The 27,500-nt window shown below is 44.7% G+C and overlaps 2 protein-coding genes across 3 annotated transcripts in view; one reads left to right on the top strand and one right to left on the bottom strand.

Moving 5' to 3' along the window:
- The window catches only part of LOC138959880 (acidic mammalian chitinase-like), a 15,493-nt gene extending 4,401 nt beyond the window's left edge, over positions 1-11,092 (top strand). Inside the window, exons 3-16 of one of the 2 annotated variants that reach the window (XM_070331537.1) lie at positions 1-41; positions 1,106-1,358; positions 2,560-2,684; positions 3,527-3,650; positions 3,877-4,062; positions 4,552-4,671; positions 5,117-5,280; positions 5,654-5,826; positions 6,886-7,035; positions 7,295-7,426; positions 7,960-8,109; positions 8,570-8,685; positions 9,357-9,771; positions 10,769-11,092. The exon at positions 1-41 is cut by the window's left edge and continues 149 nt beyond it. In XM_070331537.1, the coding sequence (XP_070187638.1) occupies positions 1-41; positions 1,106-1,358; positions 2,560-2,684; positions 3,527-3,650; positions 3,877-4,062; positions 4,552-4,671; positions 5,117-5,280; positions 5,654-5,826; positions 6,886-7,035; positions 7,295-7,426; positions 7,960-8,109; positions 8,570-8,685; positions 9,357-9,771; positions 10,769-10,983 (2,364 nt within the window). In that variant the 3' untranslated portion in view covers positions 10,984-11,092. The remainder of the gene's footprint in view (positions 42-1,105; positions 1,359-2,559; positions 2,685-3,526; positions 3,651-3,876; positions 4,063-4,551; positions 4,672-5,116; positions 5,281-5,653; positions 5,827-6,885; positions 7,036-7,294; positions 7,427-7,959; positions 8,110-8,569; positions 8,686-9,356; positions 9,772-10,768) is intronic. The other variant, XM_070331538.1, reaches the window with a different exon arrangement.
- Positions 11,093-11,283: 191 nt separating this feature from the next.
- Positions 11,284-27,500, bottom strand: part of LOC138959879 (uncharacterized) — a 16,544-nt gene continuing 327 nt past the window's right edge. The window contains exons 1-12 of the mRNA XM_070331536.1: positions 27,497-27,500; positions 25,392-25,474; positions 24,876-25,007; positions 21,671-21,791; positions 19,698-20,938; positions 19,104-19,301; positions 18,170-18,268; positions 16,462-16,807; positions 15,442-15,666; positions 14,535-14,710; positions 13,966-14,188; positions 11,284-13,290 (exon numbers count right to left, since the gene is read on the bottom strand). The exon at positions 27,497-27,500 is cut by the window's right edge and continues 327 nt beyond it. Of these exons, the coding sequence (XP_070187637.1) occupies positions 11,661-13,290; positions 13,966-14,188; positions 14,535-14,710; positions 15,442-15,666; positions 16,462-16,807; positions 18,170-18,268; positions 19,104-19,301; positions 19,698-20,938; positions 21,671-21,791; positions 24,876-25,007; positions 25,392-25,410 (4,410 nt within the window). The 5' untranslated portion in view covers positions 25,411-25,474; positions 27,497-27,500 and the 3' untranslated portion in view covers positions 11,284-11,660. The remainder of the gene's footprint in view (positions 13,291-13,965; positions 14,189-14,534; positions 14,711-15,441; positions 15,667-16,461; positions 16,808-18,169; positions 18,269-19,103; positions 19,302-19,697; positions 20,939-21,670; positions 21,792-24,875; positions 25,008-25,391; positions 25,475-27,496) is intronic.

Below are 27,500 nucleotides of genomic sequence, written 5' to 3'. Positions count from 1 at the left end.
TTCGAGTGGAACGACGAGTCCACGGCGTGGAGCAAGGGCATGTGAGGACGTCTCTGCTTCTACCTATACAGTGGAACCCCCCTTTAACGACCTTCAAAATTATGAGTAAATCAAGTCTGACAAAGGAGGGAATCTTAAAATGGAGGTTAATTTACAGAGGTTATGAACAAAACTACGGGGAAAGGAGGGTCTTAAAAAGGAGGTAGTCTTAAACTGGGGGGTTTTAAAAGTGGGGTTCCAATGTACTTAACAAAATCCAATACATTTAAAGGCCCATTCCGCCTCGAGAAAACAATTCGCCCCACCTTCTCAGATCTGGCCGGACACCCAGACTGCTTGTTGTGCTTTGTAGGAACTTTTTGATGAATTTATTTCCGAAAAACAACAACAACAGCGAATGTGCACAGAGAGCACTAAGGCTGTTCACTTCTGGTATGTGACCAAGTGGAGGTAATGTCTTTCCCCATGTCAAGGTCTGGTATGTGACCAAGTGGAGGTAATGTCTTTCCCCATGCCAAGGTCTGGTATGTGACCAAGTGGAGGTAATGTCTTTCCCCATGCCAAGGTCTGGTCAGATCCGAGACGGTGAGGCAAACTGTTTTCACGAGGCGCAGTGTGCCTTTTAATACAATGTATTTAAATGAAACTGTTGCAGTTGATGTTTTGACTAATATGACAGTTAAACAGTTCTGTCGAGTTTGTGTAGTTCATGAATCAAGCAAGATTTTACCTGGTACACAGACTGCGCAGCTTATTTGCAATTCCTATTGCTATAAAGGTCTGAGAATGCACAAATATATTGTGTTGTTGTACCGCAGAGGCATTCCTTCTGTTGGAAAACAAACATTGCTGGCAACAAGTTGTATGCTACCTCGTTCAAAAAAAAGTGGTTCTGTTGTGTTTAAAAAAGAGGACATATTCTTGGGGAATTGATTCTGTAATACACGCAAGGGGTCAAACTTTGATATATTGACATTTCCAAATTGAAAACGTTAATCTTAAGCATGATTTGGCTTTGTTCTCACGATTTAAGGAAGCATATCTTTTGTCGTATTTTGCAATCCTATTTTATTTTGAACTAATTTTGCTATACTTCATGTTGCAGGTATGAACGCTTCATGGCGTTGAAACAGAAGAACCCCGCCATGAAAGTTTTACTGGCTGTGGGAGGCTGGAACATGGCATCCGGGCCCTTCACGAACATGGTTGCTACGCAACAGTCACGTGGCCAGTTCATCCAATCAGCGACGAGCTTTCTGAGGAAGAATGGATTTGACGGACTAGATGTGGACTGGGAGTACCCAGCTAACAGAGGGAGCCCTGCGGGTGACAGAAATCGTTTTACGGATCTTATCAGGGTGAGGGCTATGTGTCTATATAATTTCGTTTAAAACTAACATTTAGCTAACACACTTAATAGACCACAATAAGAGTCGTAGAGCATTTTCTTTACCATAACTAAAACACCAGGCATTGAGTTACGATCAAGAACAGCAGAAGTTAACAAGAAAAATGATGGGTTGGGTTGGTTATTATTTTGTTTTGAGAAAAAGTATGGGAATTGTGTACGACAATGACATTTAGTGCAACAACGACGACTATGGCTTCGGCTGCGCCTGCTGATGCTACTGAGGTGATGGTGTCTGCTGCCTTTGCTGCTGTTTCTGCTACTACGACATTTTCCTTACCTGTCTATGGAAACACTAAGGCAAGCTTCCCACGACATTATAGGCTTTCCTCAGTGTTTCTATGGACACGAGGGATAGCAACTCATCCACAACCCGTGAAAAATTAACACAGTTATTTCCGAACATCATCTATTACGATGACGACAAACGAGAAACACACATAGTGTGATAGGCCATGTGTACATCCACAGGAGCAGTTTGCACTCTATGTCAACCCCCCTTTTCAACTCAACTCAACTCAACTCAAATTTATTAATCCATATGGAAATTATGTTGTAACAATACTCATTTCCAATCAAAAGAATAAGAATGCATACTAAACACAGTCTCACTAACGCAAACAGTCATCCGTCAAGTCAAGTCTGCCAACTCACAACTCACTCACACAACAACAGCAACAGCAATACAATTTAACAAAAACCATAATTCCAATAACAAAAAGACGTCCAAGAGTCCACCTCCACATCCACGCGCACACAAGGTTTACAAAGCACCACATGACGACTAGAACACCGCACATTTGGGCTACGGTAATACAGTTACTAAAAATACATACATTACAGATAACCCAGCAACAGAGTACAGTAATAATTATGACAGAGAAACATGATAGAGGCCTCTAACATGTGATTGGTTGAAAGCATGGATAGCTCTGGGAACAAAAGAATTGCGGAAACGTGACGTTCTAGCATACACACCTCCGATTCAAAACTCCTTCCATGTCAAGACCCGGCTTTCTGTCTTTTTGCCGTTCATAACCTCTGTACAGTAACCCCCGTTTTAAGACTCCCTCCTTTTCAACACCTGATTTTCTCAGATTTTCGGAGGTTCCGTTGTAGTGAAGAAAAACCAATAACACACCAATTTTCAGGAACTTCGACTGGCGTTTGACGCAGAAGCGGCGTCCTCTGGCCAGGCCAAGCTGTTGCTGTCGGCCGCTGTGGCTGCAGGGAAGGGCAACATCGACACTGCCTACGACATTCCGCAACTTAACCAGTACGTCACTTACTTACTTTACTTAGGCCCTTTGCCCCCATCGGAGCATTGGCCATTGACGACATTTCTCCATCGCACCCTGTTCTGGGCTGTTCTTTCCGCTTCTGCCCAGCTGTTGCCTTGCCTCTTCAGTTCTGCCTCTGTGTCACGCCTCCAGCTGTTGCCTTGCCTCTTCAGTTCTGCCTCTGTGTTACGCCTCCAGCTGTTGCCTTGCCTCTTCAGTTCTGCCTCTGTGTCATGCCTCCAGCTGTTGCCTTGCCTCTTCAGTTCTGCCTCTGTGTCACGCCTCCAGCTGTTTCTCGGCCTCCCTCTCTTTCTTTTCCCCTGACTCCATTTAAAAGCAAGTACAGGACTTTATTAGTTAGTTAGTTAGTTAGTTAGTCAGTCAGCTAGTTAGTTAGTTAGTTAGTTAGCTAGTTAGTTAGTTAGTTAGTTAGTGTGTGTGTGTGTGTGTGTGTGTGTGTGTGTGTGTGTGTGTGTTTTAATACACAAACTGTAATTTTAAAGTTTGAAATTTAAGCTCTTATCTATTGAGTTTGCTTCCTTATTTTGGAAGTTTTTCTATAGCAGAGCTTAATTGATAATGTTTACGGAGATGGCACAAAAAAAAGGCATAACTCAGCGTTAATGGGAACAAGCTGATGACAATGGAAATGTACTTGCCAGAAACAAACGCAAAACACCAACACGAAAAAAGTAAACATCGAGTTTTGTTGCTGTAATTTTCACTATCTGCTGTATTTCTTTATTATTGTTCTGGTTTTGTCCCTAGGTTTGCCTTAAAAAAAATTAAAAATTTAGCTCCAGTTTCTTCTCACTGTATCATTGGTCTGTTTCCACAGGTTTCTAGACTTCATCAACTTGATGACATACGACCTTCACGGTTCATGGGAGACTTTCACGGCGCACCAGACAGCTCTATTCCCCAGGAAGGCTGAAACAGGGGACCAGCGCTACCTCAACGTGGTAGGTATTTTTTTTTTACTAGCTTTCTCGAAATTGGAATAACGTGAATTAAAAAAGCTGTTGAAAGTTCATTATTAAAGCTGTTCAGCATAAACATGTATTCTGAGAACAAAACAAAGCTCTTTCAACACTCAGTCAAATCAAAGTATAGACAAGAAACCCAAAACGCCCATAATGACTGTGCTTGAGTACATTGCTGACTTTTCATGTATTTTCCTTGTGCCAGGATTACGTGGCGAAGTACTGGGTGCAGAAGGGAGCTACCCCGAGCAAGCTGAACATCGGAGTGGCCACGTTCGGTCGTAGCTTCACGCTGTCCAACCCCTCTCAGAACTCGCTGGGCGCTACAGCCAGGCAGGCGGGCAAAGCTGGACAGTTCACCAGGGAAAATGGATTCTTGGCCTATTATGAGGTAGTATGTTGTCTGTGTGTGCATGTGCGTGTGTGTGTGTGTGTGTGTGTGTGTGTGTGTGTGTGAGAGATTTGTTTTGTTTGTTTGTTTGCTTAACGCCCGGCCGACCACGAAGGGCCATATCAGGGCGGTGCTGCTTTGACATATAACGTGCGCCACACACAAGACAGAAGTCGCAGCACAGGCTTCATGTCTCACCCAGTCACATTATTCTGACACCGGACCAACCAGTCCTAGCACTAACCCCATAATGCCAGACGCCAGGCGGAGCAGCCACTAGATTGCCAATTTTAAAGTCTTAGGTATGACCCGGCCGGGGTTCGAACCCACGACCTCCCGATCACGGGGCGGACGCCTTACCACCAGACCAACCGTGCCGGTCGTGTGTGAGAGAGAGAGAGAGAGGAGAAGAAGAAGGTCAATAGTTATGATCAGTTTTTAACATCTTAAACAAACTCAGTTTATGAAGTGTTTGTTTTCTTGCTGCAGATCTGTCAGATGAAGCAGACAGGAGGTCAGGCTCACGATGACCCGGAACAGTTTGTGCGTTACGTCACCAAGGGCGATCAGTGGGTTGGGGGAGAAGACGAACACACACTGACACAGAAAGTAAGATGCTGTCCTATTTCTGTCTCTTGATACATGTATGCATGTTTTACCTGACTCTGGTGTGAGAGGAATTTCTCAGATTTGAGATAATACAGTTAATTTGATGTGATCTTATTTACCCTTGAAAACAAAGATATTCTTCGTTCTATTTACCTTTGACCGAAATATGACATCGTACACAGATCGAGACAGTCATTCTGATCTGTGACAAAGACCCGACAACTAAAAGAATTACCAGTCTGATGCTACTATCTAAGCTGTGTTATATTTTGTCCACAGACGTGTTACATCAAGCAGCACGGCTATGGCGGGGTGATGGTGTGGGCGATCGACCTGGACGACTTCTCCGTCATGATAAGTGACAAAGACCCGACAACAAAAAGGTTTAACAGTCTGATGCTGCTATTTAAACTATGTTATTTAATGACAATAATTGTGTCTACAGACGTGTTACATCAAGCAGCACGGCTATGGCGGTGTGATGGTGTGGGCGATAGACCTGGACGACTTCTCGGGCAAGGTCTGTGGCAAGGGACCCTACCCCCTGCTTCACGCCATCAACAACGAGCTCAACAACCCCTCCTTCAACAACTGTCCCAACCCGGCTGCGTCAGTGACATTTTTTGCACGCATTTTTTCTATGTTATTGGATGCTTCAACGCACGTGTCGCTTAGACAGGGACAACTAATTCTTCGATTGCGCTGCAGACTAGAAGACATGCAAGATACCCGAAATGTAATTAAAAAATAAGGACGACTTCAAGAGATTATGGAAGAATAAGAATAGGAATATATCTAGTGGTGATAAAACTGTAGATAAGAGTGACAATAATACTGAGTATGAGAATATCAATGAGTATGAGAATGATAATGAGTTTGAGAATAATAATGAGCATGAGAATGATATTGAGTGTCACATGATACTTATAATGGTAATGGAAGGATATACGACAATAGACAACACCAACACAATCTTTTCCAGCCCAGTAGCGGTGCAGACACAAATTCCAGTTTTTGGAACAACACAGCCTCCTTTTGGAACTCAGGCCCCGTATGTCACAAGGAACCCGTATGTACCACAAACGCCAGGCCCTACAGCAGGACCTTTCACCTTCGCTGTGTTTGGGAAAACTGCCAGTCCTGGTGGAGTTCAGAGTACGTGATGGTTTGAGACTAACAGAGTTCGGCTGCATTGAATATTTTCTACATCGTCTAGCTGTCTGTCTGACTGTCTGGATGTCTGGATGTCTTTTATTAATAGTAATCTCTTGTATCCTTTCGTAATTTTTTTTTTCGTTCTTTTTATTTTCTTTCCTTATTTTTCCACTTAATTTTTGAGCGAGGGCGGAGGGTGAGGTTTGTCTTCCTAGGTTTGTGTGTTTGTGTGTCTGTGTGTCTGCGTGTTTGTGTGTTTGTGTGTGTGTGTGTCTGCGTGTTTGTGTGTCTGGGTGTCTTTCTGTCCACAAATCCCAAAACAGATAAACTGCTAATGTTCCAAAATTAAAAATAAGAAACAACAACCAAGAAAAGAAGGTTATTGGAACATTCAATTTATGAGAAAACACAACGTTACAATAACTAGAACTTCCACCCGATTGTCTTTAAAAGTGGACAGACAGTTGAACACTTATGATACAAATAATGAACTTAGCTTGGAAAATCTTCCATGTCGCTAGCCAGTCAACGATCAATTTTGTCATCATTCAAAAGTAGGTTGAATAACTTAGTGGACATGACGGGTATTGTCACTTTTATTTGTCTTTTTCGTAAGGGCTTACTTAACTATTGCTTCGGCCAGTCTTGAAACAGTCCTATGATAAGGCCAAACAAAATATAACTTGTTTCCAATTGCAAAGCCCCCAAAATTCGGGTCGGTAGGTCAGTTGCATTTTGTTTTGAATTGAACAAAAAGTACATGGACGCATGTGGCTTTTAACTGCCCAGAAACCGTGCGAGCTATGTCCCCTGGATATTGGAGAAGAGTAACTTTCCTTGTAAAGTTTGCAAACTCGAGTTTTGTCATCTTTAATTTATAAATATTTTTGTGTGGGCGAAGGGTAAACAAAAGTGATAGGGTCGGGAGGAAAAAATTGGGTCGGTCTGGGATCAGAAACATTGAATTTTGTGTGTGCCTTATGAAGCCTGTTTTTGACTTGAAATGGACTGCTTATGGACATTGCTGGCTGTGTAAGACTGATGTGTGGTTACTTGCAGCACAGGCGCCCTACGTACCCCAGACCGCGTACCCGACCCTGCAGCCCTACCAGACACAGGCACCCTACGTTCCTCAAACACCTCAACCAACCCAGCCTCCAATCAACCCGACATTCGCTGTCCTCTGGAACACTCTCAACCCAGTCAAGAGTAAGTGCGACAGTAGGATAAAGTACAATGCAGTAAAATAAACACTAGACGGGAGTAATGTCGAACGGTTTATCTTGGCACAAACGAGTTTTGGGCTTAGTTTAAATGTTGTTGGTGATGATGGTGGTGTATGCGTGTTCCTAGCACAAGGGAAACTAACCGTCTTCTGTGTATCTATATCTGTATGCCAGGGTCTATAATAATAACAAAGACGGCTGTGTGTTTGGAGTGTGTGGTAAATAACGTTAATTTTGTGCAGCTCAAGCTCCCTACGTCCCACAGACCCCGCAGCCAACCCAGAGACCGTACGTGCCAATAACACATGTGGCCACCCAGCCACCCTACAACCCCACCTTCGCTGTCTTCTGGAACACCGCTAACCCCGGCCACAGTGAGTTTACATCTGACCAGGCTTTAACATGGGATAAGACCATACCTCCACACAAGACATAAGACATACGACAATTCATTGTCCGTACACTTCAACAATGGATTTAAAAGTGTGGTTCCTCTGCTCTTAGACAACCAAACAGCAAATAAAAACAACCAAAGCATACAATCATACGAATTAAAAACATCCGAAGTACTCCAGACAGGCACGCATGCCCACATACACCCTCCCCCCCCCGGTCACATATTAAAGATCAACACCATGACTGCTTGTTGTGGTGAGATAGATTTTTTTTAATGTATTTAGAAAAGCTGCGTAGCTTTGTCATCTGACGCACTAAGCAAGCATAAGCCAGTGTTCCTGTCGAAAGAAAGCACTTCGTTTCGTGGACACCACTGCTCCGACTTTTGCTTCTTTTCTGGCTCTGGTCCTGTCCTTTCTCCGCTTGAGTTCACAGAATGATTGATTCCAATTTAATGAAGAGGTAATGTTAACCCCTTGGTGTCAGTTATAACTTGTTGTCTTTTTCACAGCACAAGCTCCGTACCCGCCGGTGCAAACTCAAGCACCCTACGTACCCGTCCAAACTCAAGCACCCTACGTACCCGTTCAAACCCAGGCACCGTATGTACCCGTTCAGACCCAAGCACATTACGTACCCGTTCAAACTCAGCAACCGACAGGTGAGTGTTGAATATATACCAAAACTGTGATCTAAGGGTTGATAGTTGTTGTTGTTGTTGTTGTTGTTGTTGTTGTTGTTGTTGTTGTTGTTGTCGTTGTCGTCGTCGTCGTCATCGTCTTCGTTGTTGTAGTCGATAACGTTGATAGAAATTACATTAACTACTAAAACACCAGGATGAATGTTTTATCCAACTAGTCGGTACCGGGGCTGGATCTGAGGGGACTTCCTGGGTTCCAAAAGCCCCTCGCACACTCCCTGAAACAAAGGTCCCTTTATCTCCAGGGGAAACCGAACATACCCCTTTGAAATGCTGAGTTTCAACAGCATCTCTTAAGGATGTTGGCCTGGCCAGCCCTTGTACCCCTGTCTCATTTTGGAAGCCCCTTCCGCTCATACATTAGGTCCAGCCCTGGATGCGATTTATTGAATACAACTCACAAGTTTGTTCCATCGTGCAGCCAACAACAGCCCCCTGCAGCCGTATTCTCAGCGTGGCCTAAACTGTATGAACCTACCCAGTGACTTCTACCCCAACCCCTTTGCCTGCGAGGAGTACTTCATCTGTGCAAACCAGGTAAGGAACTATTCTTTTATCAGCCTTGGTTGTAAGTTGAAAATGACACATAACCTGAGCGAAAAGCGGACCACAAAACCCTTTTAATGAGAAAGGTATCAAATGTCATCACGAACAGGTGCGAATTGACTTTCTTGTAAAATAATAGCACGCATTGATACATGCCGTTCCAAGACGTAACAATGGATAGCACCCCGCCCCCCTCCTTAATTTATAATTAAAGCAATTATTTTGAAGACTTCTAGCCCCTCCAGTACTATCTCTGCGTTCATGGAAACTGACAGTGACAGACGGTCATGTACACGCCCATACTGACCTCTCCTCCACCCCCCACCCCCTTCCCCCGTCTGAATAACGTTTGAGCGAGAGATCAAACCAAAGAACCCACAGGCAGAGATATAGCTGGGACATTACTTTTTTTGAAATGTTAAGCATCTGAATATTTTACGTGCTGTGTATAAGTTCTAAGATAAGTAAAAGCATCACTAATTCATTTTGTTTCTTTTAAATGTGTCGTTTTGTTCTTTTATTTTATTTATTTTTTTGGGTGGGGGGGGGGGGGGGGGGTCGATTTTCAAAGCAATTAGGGCGAGGTTCTTGTGAATCTTTTGTTTTGTCGTGAATTAAACGTTAGAAATTAACTTTTCTTGTTATTTAAATTCTTCCAACAGGTGAGCTACCGTGTGCGGTGTGCGAACGGTCTGCAGTACAACCCAGTGACCAAGCACTGCGACTGGCCCAGTAACGTTCACTGCGTCAACCTGCACAACCCCGCTCCGCAACTCTCCCCCCTCGGGCTTCAAACCCAGCAACCCATCGTCAACACACGGCCACCCAGGCAGACCCGGAGCCCTGTGGTTTACACCCAGAGGCCACCCGTTTACACTCAGCAACCACCCGTTTACACACAGAGACCACCCGTGTACACTCAGCAGCCACCCGTTTACACTCAGCAGCCACCCGTTTACACACAGAGACCACCCGTGTACACTCAGCAGCCACCCGTTTACACTCAGCAGCCACCCATGCAGACTCAAAGACCAGCTATGTTCACCCAGACTCCAGTGTATACCAATGCCCCATCAGGTGTTTTGCTTTTTTGTTGTTGTTGTTGCTGTTGTTGGTGTTGTCGGTGCTGTTGTTGTTGGTGGTGGGGGTGAATTTTGTTGTTGGGGTGGTGGTAGTTTTATGTGTGCGGGTGTGTCTTGTGTCGTTCCTAGCTTACATAGGTGGCATTGAATGTTGCATTACATAAACCAAAAATATGCATGTTGTACATACCTCTGTCTCGACGGTGACTTACTAAGCATTCTTAACAAATCATGTCGTGGTTGACAAAGTCATGCCCCTTAATCTTTTTTTTAGTCATGCCCCCCTTTTTTTCCCATCCCCCTATATGTTTTCTGGGTTTTTACACCCCCGGTATAGGGGTGTGTATAGGATTCGGTCGATGTGTTTGTTTGTTTGTTTGTTTGTGTGTTTGTGTTCGCATATAGATCTCAAGAATGAACGGACCGATCGTCACCAAACTTGGTGAACAGGTTCTATACATTCCTGAGACGGTCCTTAAAAAATTGGGACCAGTCAAACACACGGTTAGGGAGTTATTGGTGGATTAAGATTCTACAAGGACTTATAGAGGGACATATTAATGGTCAAAGGGAAATAACCTTCTCAGTTGGTGGCAGTGAGAATGGTAAGGACGGGGGTGTTTTTCCTACCTCGGAGGAATTTCTTGTTTTATATATGAACTTTTCCGCGACTGTAACATCATGTAGTTTATGAGGGCGATTATCAAAAAAGAAATATGTTAGACCAGCTCACAATGGCCAACACTCATTAAATCGAAAAAGGCGCTCTGACTTATTGACGCATGTATATACCTTTTTATAATCTAAGGAGCTCTCGCGAGATATCATCTATAGTGTATGCTCTTTGTTATGCTTCAAATGTCGATAAAGTTGAGTCCATCGAGTTTTTGCAGCTCTCTTGAGAGTCCGTCCAACATGCTTTGCTATGCTTCAAATGTCGCGAGAGCTTGGAACGTCGAGAAGGTTAATTAACTCTCTCGTTTATTTTGCAGGAGGAGGTAACTCAGGAAGCGCGCAGTCCAATTTCTGTCAGACTCGCAGCGACGGATTTTATCCGGACTCGGGGGACTGCACTCACTACTATCAGTGTTCCAACCACGTGACCAACTACATGCCATGTCCGCCTGCCTTGGGTTTTAATAACGCGAAGGGCTCGTGTGACTATGCCTACAACATACCCGGATGTTTGGCCACTATCCAGGGATAAAACGTCCTGCTTTTTTCCCCCGCTCCTTTCGCGCTAGCTGTGCTGACTTTGAGAATACATGCTCATGGTTCAAAGTCATGTCAAGGAAAATAAAGAGAACTCAATGATTTGTCTGTGAATAAAAGAGAGCGTGACTGCAAGTTTGACATTAGTCTGACTATCGATGGAACTGAGAGAGAGAGAGAGAGAGAGAGAGAGAGAGAGAGAGAGAGAGAGAGAGAGAGAGAGAGAGAGAGAGAGAGAGAGAGAGAGAGAGAGAGAGAGAGAGAGAGAGAGAGAGAGAGAGAGAGAGAGAGAGAGAGAGTTTCTGAAATGCAAATAGCGGCCAACCAAGGAAATCGGCCTGCACTTTTTTGTGGTGTACAGAAAAAATCTAACTAAAACATTCTTGAAGGTCAAATCTCCTTTAACATCTGCCGTTCTCACTGTAAGTACTCGTATTGCGCAAGAGTTTGTATTTCGTTCTTTTCAGATAGATATTTATTCGCTTTACATAAATTATCTTTCGTTTGAGCATGTCGCCAAAATCTTTCCTGGGGAAAAAAAGTTATTACAATATTAGGTCTGCGAACATTTGATGTTCCCAAACCTACATTACATATTAACAGATTAGTTCTTAGTTTTGTTTTTTGTTTAGCAAATCAGTAACGATTCTCAACAAAACCTGTCTTCATCTCTCACTTTGAGGTCTGTGGCGCATCCAAGTAAGTCTCCACGAGCTCCTTCATGAGCAGAAAGTCCACCACGGATTGAGGCAGACCCGAGGCCGATAGGAACCGAGGCAAGGAACTGCCCCACCTCTCCCTCACCTTCCTCCTGCACTGTGACGTCAGCGACAGAGGCTGTTCCATCAGTTGCCACAAGTGGGGCGGGATGTCGGGCATGGACTCGCCCGTGACGAACCACTGCTCACGTGACAGACGATACCCCGCCAGCAGCGCCATCTCGGCCACTCGGAATCCCTTGGCTCTAAGCGAGTGCCACATGAACGACTTCTCTCTGGAGTCCTGCCTGCTTCGCGCTGCTGCTCTGCGGGTTCTGTTCGTCTGCCCGTTCGTGTTCAAATCATTGTTATTGGAAGCTGTTATGCTAGTTGCGGTTGTCATACTGTCTGCAGCGGGTGCAGTGTTTGGTGGTGTTTCACCATTGGTTGTTGTCTGGTTGTTTGTCCCTGGCCCCCGATTTGGGGTTGTAGCTGGTAAGCTGTTTGTTGCAGTCTCACTTTTTGTTGTAGTCTGAGCGTTAGCTTCAGGTCCGCCTGTTGCTGCTACTTCTCTGTTTGCAGGTGGCTCGACATTAGCTGTGTGGCACTTTACAACGGTTTCACCAGGCGTTGTTGTCTGACAGTTTGCATCAGCATCACTGTTGTTTGTGGCCTGGATATTTGCAGCTATAGCACCAGATATTGCTGCCTGGCAGTTTGTAGCTGTTCCACCCTTAACTACTGCCTCTCCCGTTGCTGTTGTTTTGATGTTTGATGCAACCTCACCATTTGTTGTTTGGTCATTTGTAGCAACCCCGTCATATGTTGTTTTGTCGTTTGTTGCAACCACGTCATTTGATGTTTGGTCGTTTGTTGCAACATCGCTATTTGATGTTTGGTCGTTTGTGGCAACCCTGCCATTGGTTGTGTGGTCGTTTGTTGCAACATTGCCATTTGTTGTTTGGTCGTTTGTTGCAACATCTCCATTTGTTGTTTGGTCGTTTGTTGCAACATCTCCATTTGTTGTTTGGTCGTTTGTTGCAGCCCCGTCATTTGTTGTTGTCTGGCCGCTGACACCTACCCCAGTGTTTGTAGTAATTGTCTGGCTGTTTGCAGCTGTCTCGATAGCCGTGTTGGTCTGGCTGTTTGCAGCTGTTTCGATAGCTGTGTTGGTATGGCTGCTTGAACCTGTCTCATCTTTTGTGGTCGTGTGGTTGTTTGCCGCACTGCTGCTTCCACTCGCTCCATCCTCGTTGGTAGACACTGCGATATTTGTAGCAGTCACACTGTTACCCACACTTCCTGTTTTATCCCCTGCGTATTCTCCCTGTTCATTGTCCAAGGAATCCACGATGGCCCCAGCCAGAATAAGACGACCCAAAACTTTGTAGTTCCGAGACTTCACGGCCTGGGTCAGCATGTTATGTCCCTGGGTCGTCACTTGGTTCACGTCGACGCCTCGCTCTATGAGCCTGGAGACCAGCTTGAGAGCTTCGGGGTGCGGTACGCTGACCAGCATTTGGAGCGGCGTTTCTCGCCCAGCGGTCGGCATGGGAGAGATGCAGTCCAGCCCTTTGTCCAGTAGGTAGTTGACCATTCTGAACCTGGCGAAGTGAAGCAGATGAGGTGTGGGTGAGTTGAAGGTCAGGTGGGGGTGAGTGGACGGAAGGGAGAAGAAGGAAAGAGGTACGACACATGAGATGAGAGTGTGCGAAGAAACACGCACTGAGGCAAAAGACAGTGGGACGAGGCGAGTCTGTACAACTTAAGAGAAGATGATACAAGATGAGACAAGACTTAATGACACAAACAGAGACGACATGCTGGGAGACAAGATGAGAATGTGATGGTACAAGGCTAAACAAACCGGCATGACATGACACTGCACCAGATGGGACAATTAGGATGAGATGCGAACAGACAAGATGAGATCAGAAGACAGGAGACGAGATGAATGGGACAAGATTAGGAGATGCGAACAGATAAAGCAGGACCAGACGACATGATTAAACGAAATGACATGAGACAAGACGAGATGCGAACAGGCGAGGCGAGACGAGGAGACAGGAAACCGAACAAAATAAGACAAGACAAGACAAGAACAGGTGGAAATGAGACGACGAAAATATACCAAGACGAGATGACACAAGAAAAGAATGTATGAGAATACACGGTCCCTTTGAGCAACTGAGCAATGATTTATAAGTGATGTCTTTGTTCCTCACAACCCCTAAACTTCCAAACTGACCAATAGAAACCCTCACTATGTTAGTTGTCACCTTTGCTGCTGACACACCCAGGTCACAAGAGGGCACTTCGCAATCTGACCGCCCTTGACCTCAACGGGAACGTTGACCTCGCCTTGCTGCACCAAGAGGTCTATGATGACTTCACGCTTGTTGACTCTGACGGCGCTCTGCAGAGTGGAGGGGATGCGGGGGTTGTCAGGATCAAAGCGACCTTCACCTTCCTCTAGAAGCATTAGCGCCATCTCGTCTGCACCTGCAAAAAGATATTATTTTACAACGATTTTTGGACACATATTTTTGGACATATTTTTGGACAAAGATCTGTGGACGAAGCTTTTTGTGACAGGTTTGTTTTTGCAAAAAGATTATGTGGTGCAATCTCAGCTTCTTTTTCTTAGCCTCATTTTCCCACTATGATGGAACATCAAAAAACAAAACAAAAACGCGATTTTAAGACTCTCAGTTTAAGACTTTTCTTGTTCAGATTTTTGTTTGTTCATATGCCCTGCAAATGTACCCCCATTTTAAGACTCCCTCGTTTTTAAGACCAATTTTCTTCGATTTTTAGAGGCCTTAAAAGGGGGTTCCACTGTACTCACACTGATCAGACTCCAGACGGAAAGCGATCTGTATTGCGTCCAGTCCACCTTTCGTCACTGCTCCACGCTTAGCTCCCTTCCGTAGCAGTGTCCGAGCCAGCGTGACCTTGCCCCATGACACGGCGGTCAGCAGCGGGGTCATGCCGTCAGTGTCACTCTGAAGGTCAAGGCCGAACCTGTCAGCGAACATAAGTCCAGCCTTGTTTAACTATCAGTGTTTCAGCTTAGAAAACAACAACAGCAGTAACCAGAACAAGAGCTATCTAGAGCAACAATAGCAACAAGATTGGACAATGAATACCACCACAACTACAATACTGCACAGCCTTGCCAGAGATCGGACGGAACAAAATTTATCTGATAAGTTTCGTTCATCTCATATTAATAGTTTGTTTGTCTGTCCACTAAATAGAACATTAGGTCGACGTACTTGTGAAAGTTATGTTTTGTCAAAAAAATCAACTTTCTATTTCAACAGACAGACAGACAGTCATCCAGCACGTGGAGCGCGTGAGTGAAGGCGCCGGTGAATGCGCCGATGTAGACCAACTGACGTGTTGCCTGTGCCACCAGTCTTTCGCTGTGACAGCAGGCCCGCGACAGGTCAAAATGGACTTCTATTCTTGTTTTTTGATGTACAATACTGAACCATCAGAAACACAAGCAATTCCACAACTGCTCGAAAAACAAACAAACATGCAATGCAGCAAACAGACACTAAAGAACATATTGACAGCTACACAACTTAGGTTGTTGCTCTTGTCCTGAAAAAAACCCACCTGTAATAGGCGTCTTTCCCCAAAAGCTGCCATGAAAAATTCACAAGACTCTCTGTTTCACCCAGGCATTTAGGTCACAAATATATGCCCTTACCTAACCCAAAATGAGAAAAAAAATTCTGCCTTACCTGTCCAAAAGCCCCATAAAGGTTTCCTCGTCACCCATACGGAGGGTGAGATCCACCAAGGTCATCTTGGATTCCCGTGACAGCGTGACAACGGCCTTGACCTTGCTGTCATCCAGCACGTGGAGCGCGTGAGTGGAGGCGCCGATGTAGAGCAACTGACGTGTTGCCTGAGCCACCAGTCTTTCGCTGTGACAGCAGGCCCGCGACAGGTCAAAATGGACCGATCTGAGTGGAAACACATACGCACAAACAATGAGTACAGATAAAATACTCGGCTTTTAAATTTCCCTTTTGTTTTAAAAAATATAAATGAGAAATACTCGAGTTGTCTGGGGTTTAATATGACAGTCAGGTTATTTTACTTCGTCTCTTCCTATTTTCGGAAATGACGGATGACAGACAGATACTCGGGATAGACAATAAAGCCTTTAGATGTATCGTTCAGGCGTTCTCCTTTTTCACCCCCTATATCCATTTCCCTATGCATCTCTTCCAAACATGACTGTCTGTCAGGCTGTGTCTCTGAGTCTCTTGGTGTCTGTATGTCTGTCTGTCTTGTCCGTTTGTCTACCTGTCTGTCTGTCTGTCTGTCTGTCTTGTCTGCCTGTATGTCTATATGTATGAATGTCTGTCTGAAGCTCCATTTCACTGACATCAGTTAGGCAATGAACGTTGGTCACGGCGCTCTGTGTTTTTTTGCTTAACGCCCAGCCGACCACGAAGGGCCATATCAGGGCGGTGCTGCTTTGACATATATCGTGCGCCACACACAAGACAGAAGTCGCAGCACAGGCTTCATCAATCATGTCTCACCCAGTCACATTATTCTGACACCGGACCAACCAGTCCTAGCACTAACCCCATCATGGCAGACGCCAGGCGGAGCAGCCACTAGATTGCCAATTTTAAAGTCTTAGGTATGACCCGGCCGGGGTTCGAACCCACGACCTCCCGATCACGGGGCGGCCGACGCCTTACCACTAGGCCAACCGTGCCGGTCGCTCTGTGTTGATCTCGTACCTTACTGTACGACTCCGTGTCGTCGGGGCACTCCCTCTCAGTACAGACCTGTGACTCCCATCCCTCACCGACTCCCGTTGACTCCTTTCCACCCGCTCCACAAACTTTTGCAACATCTGCCGGAAAAGGGCAAAGTTTCCCGCCGCTGCAGCTGCGCATGCGGGCAGGAAGTGGATGCGGTGTTTACCGGGAGTAGACAATCGGAAGCGGCAAAGGCATTCTCCACTTTCGATGGCGTTGAAGAGCATGTCGTTGCTATTGACATTGGGAGAGAAGACGACCACTGGGTCGATGCTGGTGACCGCCACGTCGGGGAAGAGGAGGGAACAGCAGCTCATGCAGCACACTGGAGAGAGAGTGACATATAATTATTCAGCCACATGGATTTGTTGAGGGCCCCAAACGGTTTAAAGCCATATGTACTCGATGACTATACACGCTAATTGCTTTACCAACAGCTGGAGACATGCTAAATTAAGTTCCCTGCAAAATATTGTGGTCTAGGACCCCTTCAATGTTGAGATATGATAATTTTCATTTTGATCTGGATCGTCCTATTTATAGATTTGCCAACAGAGGTAGCGTTGACGCAAGGGAAATAACTCCGCGTCTTTGTTTACATCCAAAGTTTTTGAGACTCTAAAACAAGCTGTAATGCATGTATATGGTCCGCGCATGGCGACATATCGTCATTACATGGTCTTATGGTGCGTTTGACATCGATTATGGGCAAACTACACTTTGTAAACACGGGAGCGCGTACATATGCCTTTAAAATCGTGATCGTGATTGGCGTTTTTGGACCTTTCTGTGACCGTGATTGCCGAAATTTCCATTTCTGTGATCGTGATGGGACTTTGCCCGTGATCCGTGATGACAAAAAAATCAAGTCTCGTGATCGTGATCGTCATTTGTTTTCGTGATCGTGATGGGCATTATTGCAAAGCATTTTATTTTCAACGTACATTTTTCACAGCTGTATCACTCTATGATCCTCTATTCGTCAAGGTGTTTGTGATCGTGAAAACAAAAATCAAGGTAACTGTGATCGTGAAAGCTAAAATTTCCCTTCCCGTGATCGTGATGATACCCCCCCTTTGGGGCCCTCATTTGTTGTCTACGGTTGGTTGGTTGGTTATTATTTTGTGTCGTCTCTTCAGCTGATGTTGTCTACAGTATTTTGCATGTGATGTCTCCACTGGAATACCAATCCAGGCAGCAAGCAATGATTGAAGCGACGACGAAAGCAAACAATCACTCACTCACTGAGTCACTCACTGAGTCACTGAGTCACTGAGTCACTGAGTCCCTGACTCACTCACTCACTCACTCACTCACTCACTCACTCACTCACTCACTCACTCACTCACTCACTCACTCACAATCAATCAATCAATCAATCAATCAATCAATCAATCAATCAATCAAATAATCAATCAATCAATCAAACAAGCAAGCAAACAAGTAAGCACTTAGTCAAGCAAATAATCAAACAAACCCTCCAGCGAGGAAACAAATGAAGGAGATGAAGGCGAGAAATGTCTGGTATAATACATCGCTTTATAATCTAAGACTACCTTTACCCTACACACATGACTACCTAACAAATGGACCTCTCCGCCCTCTCAAAACGCCACTATTTCGTTCAAGCCCAACTATTCTGGGTAGCGCGGTTTTTGGTCAGTCTGACCAAATGCTAAGTACTTACAAATGATGATTTCTTTGTCAAAGAGCGGCTCAAGTTGGTCCAGCTGTTTCTGATTTTCTTTCTCCGAGTTCCAGGCAAGTCGACACAACAGTGACTGCCCTGCAAGATAGAAACAGACAAGTCACACACGTGTGTTGAATGTATGGCATATTGCAACTCCTCTATCCTCACATAAACCGGCACGGTTGGCCTAGTGGTAAGGCGTCCGCCCCGTGATCGGGAGGTCGTAGGTTCGAACCCCGGCCGGGTCATACCTAAGACTTTAAAATTGGCAATCTGGTGGCTGCTCCGCCTGGCGTCTAGCATTATGGGGTTAGTGCTAGTACTGGTTGGTCCGGTGTCAGAATAATGTGACTGGGTGAGACATGAAGCCTGTGCTGCGACTTCTGTCTTGTGTGTGGCGCACGTTATATGTCAAAGCAGCACCGCCCTGATATGGCCCTTCGTGGTCGGCTGGGCGTTAAGCAAACAAACAAACAAAAATCCTCACATAAGCATTCAATCACAGAAGCGCACATACACACAAACAGAAAGACAGAAAGACAGACAGACAGACAGACAGACAGACACAGACACACACGCAGGCAAGCAGACAAACAGACTCAAAGGCAAACAAGGAGACAACCAGACAACTGAAATCACGCCCGTCAAACAAACTGTCCAAACCATGATGATTCTATAGACGAACTCCGGAAATAACTCTGAAGGGTACGTATAGGTTGTGAAAGAGTAAATACTCTTGCTTTTAGTGAGGCAAGCTTTCTACACGTGCTCCTTGGTCATGTGTTTCAGACACACCCCTCGCTAGTGACTGGCCTATAATGTCACGTGGGAAAGTTTGACTCACTAAAACCAAGAGTATTCACTCTTTCACCACCCATACAACCCCGACAGAGTCATTTCCCAACATCGTCTTTTATCACTCAGCCCTCACTTTTCCGAAGGGTGTGAAGGGTGTGATCGTCTTGGCAGGAGACGATGCAGGGGAGATAATCCTGACTGCGTGAAGGGTGAAGACGTGACTGAGGGTCTTCAGGAGTCTTGGTGATGAGGTCCTGGCCCTGCTCTGCCGCGTACCTCAGCAGCACCCCCACCATCCTCCTCCTCTCTGGTGAACTGTTTGGAAACACACCTACAAATACAAGAAAGGTTAAAGATTTTGAACGTTTAAATCAACACAAAACAAACACGTTCACAAGAACCTCGACCTAACGGCCCTTACAGTTGACAAACAAGAGACCCGACAGAAACATAAAGAAATGTTTCTGTGACTTATTTTAAAATGTCCCCAAGATGGTCGTCGCATACATGTCTGGAGACAGTCCTCATCATCATCCTCATGATCATCCTCCTCATGATCATCCTCCTCCTCCTCTTCCTCCTCCTCCTCCTCCTCTTCCTCCTCCTCCTCCTCATCATCATCATCATCTTCACCAGCAATCCTAGACAACAACAACACAACCACTAAAAACAACACGCCACCATGACCATCAACAACAATAGGCCCTAATACTAGCTCAAAACTTACCAATATCTGAAGAGCTACACAGGTAGTGGAACGCAGTCAGACCGTAGTCGTCCTTGACATTGACCTCGACCTTGCCCTCTGCAAACAGACTCCGCAGCAACCGTTCGTTGCCAAGGCGACAGGCCGCCATGAGAGGCGTGCGGCTAGAGTGAGCTCCCTTGTAGTACCAGAACTCTCTCGCCAAAGGCGCCATGTCCAGAGAGCCGTCTTTGCATTCCGGCAAAGAACCCACAGCGTCAAAGGCGTCGATGACATCTTCAGAGCACGGCTGGGTCTTCAAGACGCCCACAAGCTTCTCAAGAGGGTGTCTGTTGTGAGCGTACATTGAGATCGCTGACTTGAAGACAGCTCTGCGGTCGGCACAGTTGCTTATTATAGAATGTCTGCACTCAGCGAAGGCCATGAAAGGCTTTTTAGATTGTGTGGGTTTGTTTAGGCTTGCTGTGGCACCTTCATCTTCTTCTTCCTCTTCTTCCGCGTGAAAAAGCGAGTCCAAGGAATCTGCAAAGACGTCTTCAGTATCGTCTTCTTGTTTGGAAGGTACCAGTGGTGAAATGTTTGTGGACCTGCCGTATTCCTGCTCTTCTTCTGCGTGAAACAATGCATCCAGGGAATCTGCAAAAGAATCTTCACTACCTTCTTCTACTTTAGAGGGTATAGGTTGTTGTGAATCCGCGGCTGCTTCTGAGTTCACAAACACACTGCTTTCCGGTTCTTCTGTATTAAACAGTGCATCCAGGGAATCTGCAAAGGTGTCTTCACTTTGCTCTTCTTGTTGAGAGGGTGTTCGTCCGGTATCTGCGACATCTATTTCTTCGTTTTGGAAGAGGCTCTGTGAAAACTCAGGAATTGTTCCATCATCAGCTTCTTCTGTTTCCTTGTGTGTTTGTGATAACAGTGTCTTTTCTTTTGCTGAGCTTTCTATGTTTGCATCTGCTTCTTTAGTATTTGACAAACTCTGGGTGGGCACCTTTACCCCTTGCAACAGAGGAGGACTTTCTGCAGTCAGTGTGAAGACACTAAAACGCCCGGTTTGCATTGAAGGAGAGAGTGGCGGTTCCCATTGCAACTGTTCCCTGGCAATGGGGATTGGCGGAGATGACGTCATCATTGGATGACACAAATGTGCGGTAGCGGCGTCAGAGGGCTGGTCACGTGGTGTGATGTCGTCATAGAGATCCGGAAGTGTTGTCAGCGTGTCAATGTGACCTCGTGCCGCGGCAATGTCGAATAAACAAACTCTGTTTAAAAATTAAAAAAAACCAGATAAAAACATGTGAACAAGAATGTGAATTCTCTTTTGTATGCGCTTGCTACTTTCATCTTTTTCCATGTCTCTACCGTTCTTTCGTCCCCCCCCCCCACCCCCCCACCCCCCTCTTTCCCCTGCTAGTTCTGTCTTACTCTTTGCATGGTTTACTTTGACTCTGATTTTGATCCAGATAGTTGTATATATAGTATATTAGTAATGTTATGTCCGATATCACAATTGTATTATTCCCCAACTGCGTAGGTCATGTAATATAAGCGTTCGTTTGAGTTTGTGTCCCTATTATTTCTCGTTGATCATAGTACCATGATCAATTGAATAAAACCGTGTTTAAACCATTGAAAAGTAGATATACACGGCAGAAGCGATACCAGCCAGGAAAAAAAGTTAGTGAGAAAGCAAGAAGTCGAATTTGCATGACAATGTGTCTTTCCTATACGTGAACAAACTGACTTCTCCCAACCGTCACGCCATACGAAGAAAACAACAACAAACATACACATGCACACACGCGCACACACACACACCCAAACCCAAAACCACCACACACACACACACACACACACACACACACACACACACACACACACACACACACACACACACACACACACACACACACACACACACACACACACACACACACACACACACACACACACACACACCATTCAATGCTCTCCGACAAAAGCAAAGCACTCACCTGTTATTACTTCCCTTGAAATCTTCGCACGAATCAGAACACACACCAGATGTCAGCATTTGCATAATGTCGCCCGAACTTTCTTTCCATCTGATCTTTTCGCAACATGTGGGGCAACAGTCTGAAATACAATGAGTTATGGGTTATCATCGAGGGTAAAATTCAGTAAATGCAGAAATAAAAATATTCATTGTTTTTTTAAAAATCATGACAGAATGGCACTAATGCTCACCTGCAAATTTGAATTTTTTATAAATAGGTTTTACACCAACATGCTATTGTATGCCATGACATTTCATGATTGAAATGTAATTGTAACTATATTGCGTTACAGTAATGGCAATTAAGAAATGAGTCTGGACCCCAAGTTCGTCATTATGGAGTAGAATGTCATGTGTACATAGAATCACGTGACCTTGTAAGTGTAAAACCGAATGTTATGTACATATATTAAAAAAAAGACAGAAAGGAAATAAACAAAATAGCGATTGCTGGACCAAAGCAATCAAATGAGGTTGTTGGCTTTGTATTCGGAACATTGTTTGACGAAAACGCAGTTTCGGCATTTTGAGATACCTGTTCCCGTGCAAGCGATTATCGCGTGTGTAAACTTCAACAGATCTGCCCAGGGCTTGATCTCGGGGGGGGGGGGGGGGGGGAGGAGGGGGTCCTGGGTTCCAGAAGCCCCCCTCCCCCCCCTCCCCCCCGCACCCGGCAAATGTACCTTTTTTTCTCAAGAAGAGACCCAAAATTCCCCTTTCAAATGCTAAATTCTACTGCATCTTGGGGGACAAGAATCTGTTCCTGCACCCCTGCCTAAATTTGGAAGCCCCTCCCCTTCACACACTAGGTCCGGCCCTGCTGCCCACCAGCTTATCACGCGGGATAAGAGCATCCCAGGTTTCACAGTTTGGCTGCTGTCTGTATGAAGAGTATATGGGAATTGCTTGGCGGCTGTATCAGTTTGGCTGCTGTCTGCATGAAGAGTATATGGGAATTGCTTGGCGGCTGTATCAGTTTGGCTGCTGTCTGTATGAAGAGTATATGGGAATTGCTTGGCGGCTGTATCAGTTTGGCTGCTGTCTGTATGAAGAGTATATGGGAATTGCTTGGAGGCTGTATCAGTTTGGCTGCTGTCTGTATGAAGAGTATATGGGAATTGCTTGGCGGCTGTATCAGTTTGGCTGCTGTCTGTATGAAGAGTATATGGGAATTGCTTGGCGGCTGTATCAGTTTGGCTGCTGTCTGTATGAAGAGTATATGGGAATTGCTTGGCGGCTGTATCAGTTTGGCTGCTGTCTGTATGAAGAGTATATGGGAATTGCTTGGCGGCTGTATCAGTTTCGCGGATTGAGATAGGTGTCAACAGCAAATGAAAACTCGGCCAAATATGACCCCCTCTGTACAGAATCAACAAGAAAGGTATGTTGTTGGAACGTGCAATCATTGACTAAACAAAACCTTACGTTCACAGATATATATCGACCCAGCGGCCTTTTAAGTGCACACTGAGACAAACACTAATTAGACAACACTTCTCTGACTAACTTGGGGGAAAGGATGTCCCCCTCTGTACAGAGGTTAGCTTCTGGGTATGTGTCCAAGTGGATGGATGATCGTATCTCACGTGGTTCGAACCCCGGCCGGGTCATACCTAAGACTTTAAAATTGACAATCTAGTGGCTGCTCCGCCTGGCGTCTGGCATTATGGGGTTAGTGCTAGGACTGGTTGGTCCGGTGTCAGAATAATGTGACTGGGTGAGACATGAAGCCTGTGCTGCGACTTCTGTCTTGTGTGTGGCGCACGTTAAATGTCAAAGCAGCACCGCCCTGATATGGCCCTTCGTTAAGCACACACAAAAACAAAATAAAATAAAAATCGTATCTCACGTGACAGCTTTGACGGTGTCTTTAGTGAGGGCCCCAAACGGGGGGTATCATCACGATCACGGGAAGGGAAATTTTAGCTTTCACGATCACAGTTACCTTGATTTTTGTTTTCACGATCACAAACACCTTGACGAATAGAGGATCATAGAGTGATACAGCTGTGAAAAATGTACGTTGAAAATAAAATGCTTTGCAATAATGCCCATCACGATCACGAACACAAATGACGATCACGATCACGAGACTTGATTTTTTTGTCATCACGGATCACGGGCAAAGTCCCATCACGATCACAGAAATGGAAATTTCGGCAATCACGGTCACAGAAAGGTCAAAAAACGCCAATCACGATCACGATTTTAAACCCTTTGGGGCCTCTTTAGTGGTCGACACGATTGTCTACGCGGTCAGGCAGGTCCGAGTTTTGAAACAAAAACTGTCGTGAGAAGGTAGATAACCGAAACGAAGAAACGCGTTATTGGGAACAGAAACCAACCGGGTTTAGTCCCCTCTTCAGTCTGTCTGCATGCGTATCACATTTTTGTTGGTTTAAGGCCCAAAAAAAAAGTCTGTTTACGGTAACATAGGCAACAACAAAAAATAGGGTCGGTAGGTCGGGATTTTTTTTCTTTTATTTTTTTTCTCTCCAAAAAAACATTTTTTTAAGTTATTTTGCCAAAAAACAAAGACTTTTTTTTCTTTTCTTTTTTCTTCCCAAATGCCAAAAAAAAGTCTAGGGTCGCGCGAAAAAATAGGGTCGGTCGGGATACCGTAAACAGACTATTTTTTTTGTGCCTAATATTTGCAGCAGTCAGACCGTTGTATATTATTGAGCGTTATCAAATTGAAAAGTGTAGGGCGATACCTTTTCTTCAGTCTGTTTAGCATTGTTTTCTTGCTGATCAATATAATTATGCATCATGTTCTGTATTACATTACTTTTAAGCTATTTTGTAATATGGAACGTTACTAAAAAGAAAACGTTTCAGTCGATAATCCCTCTTCAGTTTCTTCTGGTATCGAGTTCTTGTTGATCAATAAAAGCATCCTGTAGACGATCATGCTACTTCCACACTACAGTATACTGCTAACTTGGAACGTTGTTACATGTTTTACATGAATTAAATGCGAATTTGCCTACCCACACATATTTGATACTTTCGAACTTTTGTAATTGTTGTAGAATATGGTCAGAACGTTACCGAACTTCCATGGTTTGAATTAAATGCGTAGTTTAATTTTCACACACGGAGAACGGTATACAAATATATTTGTTTAAATTGTCATACATTAAAGGTACAAAACAACAACTTACAGATATGTAACTGAGCTCTCGGATCCAGTCCACGTTCTTTGCAGTCACGTGTCACAATGCGCGTGCAGTCGACGTCATCTTTCAAAATGGCCTCCATCAAGCGAAGCATACACTGCTTTTGGCCAGGTGTGACTAAAAAATGAAAGAAGATATTTTCATGCAAACAGAATGATAGGTAGTTTTGGTGCAAAAAGGCATTTATACAGAAGGATAGACACGCCGGCAGGGGGACGTACAGATTGTTTGACACACAGGGGCATAGACAGACACACAGACAGACAAGACAAGACAAGACAAGACTGACAAGACAAGCCAAGCCAAGACAAGACAACACGCACGTACGCACGCACACACACACACACACACCCACACACACCCACCCCCATACACACACACACCCACACTCACACACACACACACACACACACGACACACAGACTCACAACCAGGCAAAGGCAGAGAACAAATGAACAATAAAGCTAGTAGGCCTACACCCTTCTTTTCAAACTTACTTACCTTTGCTTGTAAACGACATTCTTCAGATTCATCCGCGCGTTTCCTTTCATGTCAGGTGCTATGTGCTGTGCTGCGTACCTCACCTAAAATAATACATTTGTTTGATGCACATCTTGCATGCTCGACGTCTAACGCCTCAAAGCATTCATTATGCGTAATATGTGTATAATGCAATTTTGCGTTCGCTGTATTATTAAAAGTATACTCCGCGTGAAAAGAAACTGAACGATTACAAGAGAGAGGGGGGGGGGGGGGGTTGTTACCAAAATAAGGCGGGAGTACAGGGGTCGGCCAGGGTGGGTTATTAGTGTGTGTGATGGAGGGGGAGGGGGAGGGGGGTGGCTTGTCCCCCGGACGCTTAGCAGTCGAAAGGGGTATTTTGGGTTTCCCCATACGACCACAAGTGCATTTCCGGGTACGGGGCGCGGGGGAGGGGTGGGGGGCACGAGGGGGGGGGGGGGGGGGGCCTCCCGAAACACAGGGAACTCCCACTTGATCGACCAGCCCTGCCCAGAGATTGATTGGTTGGTTGAGTGAGTGAGTGGGTCAGCTAAGGAATGGAAGAATGGGTGGATACAAGATTGATGGTGGGATCGATGAGTGGACAGATTATCGATAATGGGACTTGTGGATATGTTTATGAAAATGTATTGTTACCGTTTGATCAATTAGTGAACACAGACACATACAGATGCAGAGATACAGCCAGAAATACATACATACATACATACATACATACATACATACATACATACATACATACATACATACATACATACATACATACATACATACATACATACATACATACATACATACATACATACATACATACATACATACATACATACATACATACATACATACATACATACATACATACATACATACATACATACATACATACATACATACATACATACATAGTTAGTTAGTTACTGTTGCTTTTCGGGTCCAGCGGACCATAATAGGCCAAATCAGGACCCCATACATACATACATACATACATGTATACATACATACATACATACATACATACATACATACATACATACATACATACATACATACATACATACATACATACATACATACATACATACATACATGTATCCATATAGACAGACAGACAGACATTCAGAAAGGCACACACACACACACACACACACGCACGTGCAGACACACACATACACATACAACCACACACACACACACACGCACACGCACGCACACACACACACACACACACACACACACACACACAGACACACACACACACCGTCACACACAATCTACACAGACAAACACTTCACGTACTAACACACACACACACACACACACACACACACATCCACCCTTATTATTCCCCCCACACACACCCCACACACACACACACCCACAGTTCAAGTCGTGTACAATTCACACCAACAACAGCTGTTAAAAATACATGTATCAACTGAATTTTCAAAGCTGACGTGGAAAAACACGTTGACCGACCTCCAGGCTTTTGTTTATAAGCCAGTACAGGTGAGACAAGTCATAAGTACACCTCTACACTGAATTTAAGCACATTAATCGCCTTGTGTGCGTGGCCAAGTGTTTGTCACACATACCTGTGTATCGTACATTTACTGGTTCTAATTAGGGCTAAGTTAAGTTACCTCAGTGGATATGTTTGCTAGCTACGTGACAAAACCTGAGGATGAACTCAGCCTTAGACAGTCATGCACATATATATTTTTTTTAGTTTGGAGTGCAGTAACAGATCATGCACATCGGGTTTTCGCTACATGTTTTACTGTTTAGAATACGCTAACAGATCATACATTATTAAATACATCAGTCTCTTGTGCTTTTGTTGTTGTTGAGTTCAGAGTACGCTAACAGATCATATACATCAGTTGCACGCTACATGTTTAAGTTTAGAGTACGGCTAACAGATCATATACATCAGTTGCACGCTACATGTTTAAGTTTAGAGTACGGCTAACAGACCATGCATACATAGCTTTCTCGCTATTATTTTTTTGTTAAAAGTTTAGAGTACATGACATATCACATACACATCACTCTATACATCACTCTATACATCACTCTATACCTACGTTT

The sequence above is a fragment of the Littorina saxatilis genome, linkage group LG2 (genome assembly GCF_037325665.1).
Source record: "Littorina saxatilis isolate snail1 linkage group LG2, US_GU_Lsax_2.0, whole genome shotgun sequence".
NCBI lineage: Eukaryota > Metazoa > Mollusca > Gastropoda > Littorinimorpha > Littorinidae > Littorina > Littorina saxatilis.
Note: the sequence above shows the minus strand (reverse complement) of the source record. Positions and strands in the feature narration are given on the sequence as shown.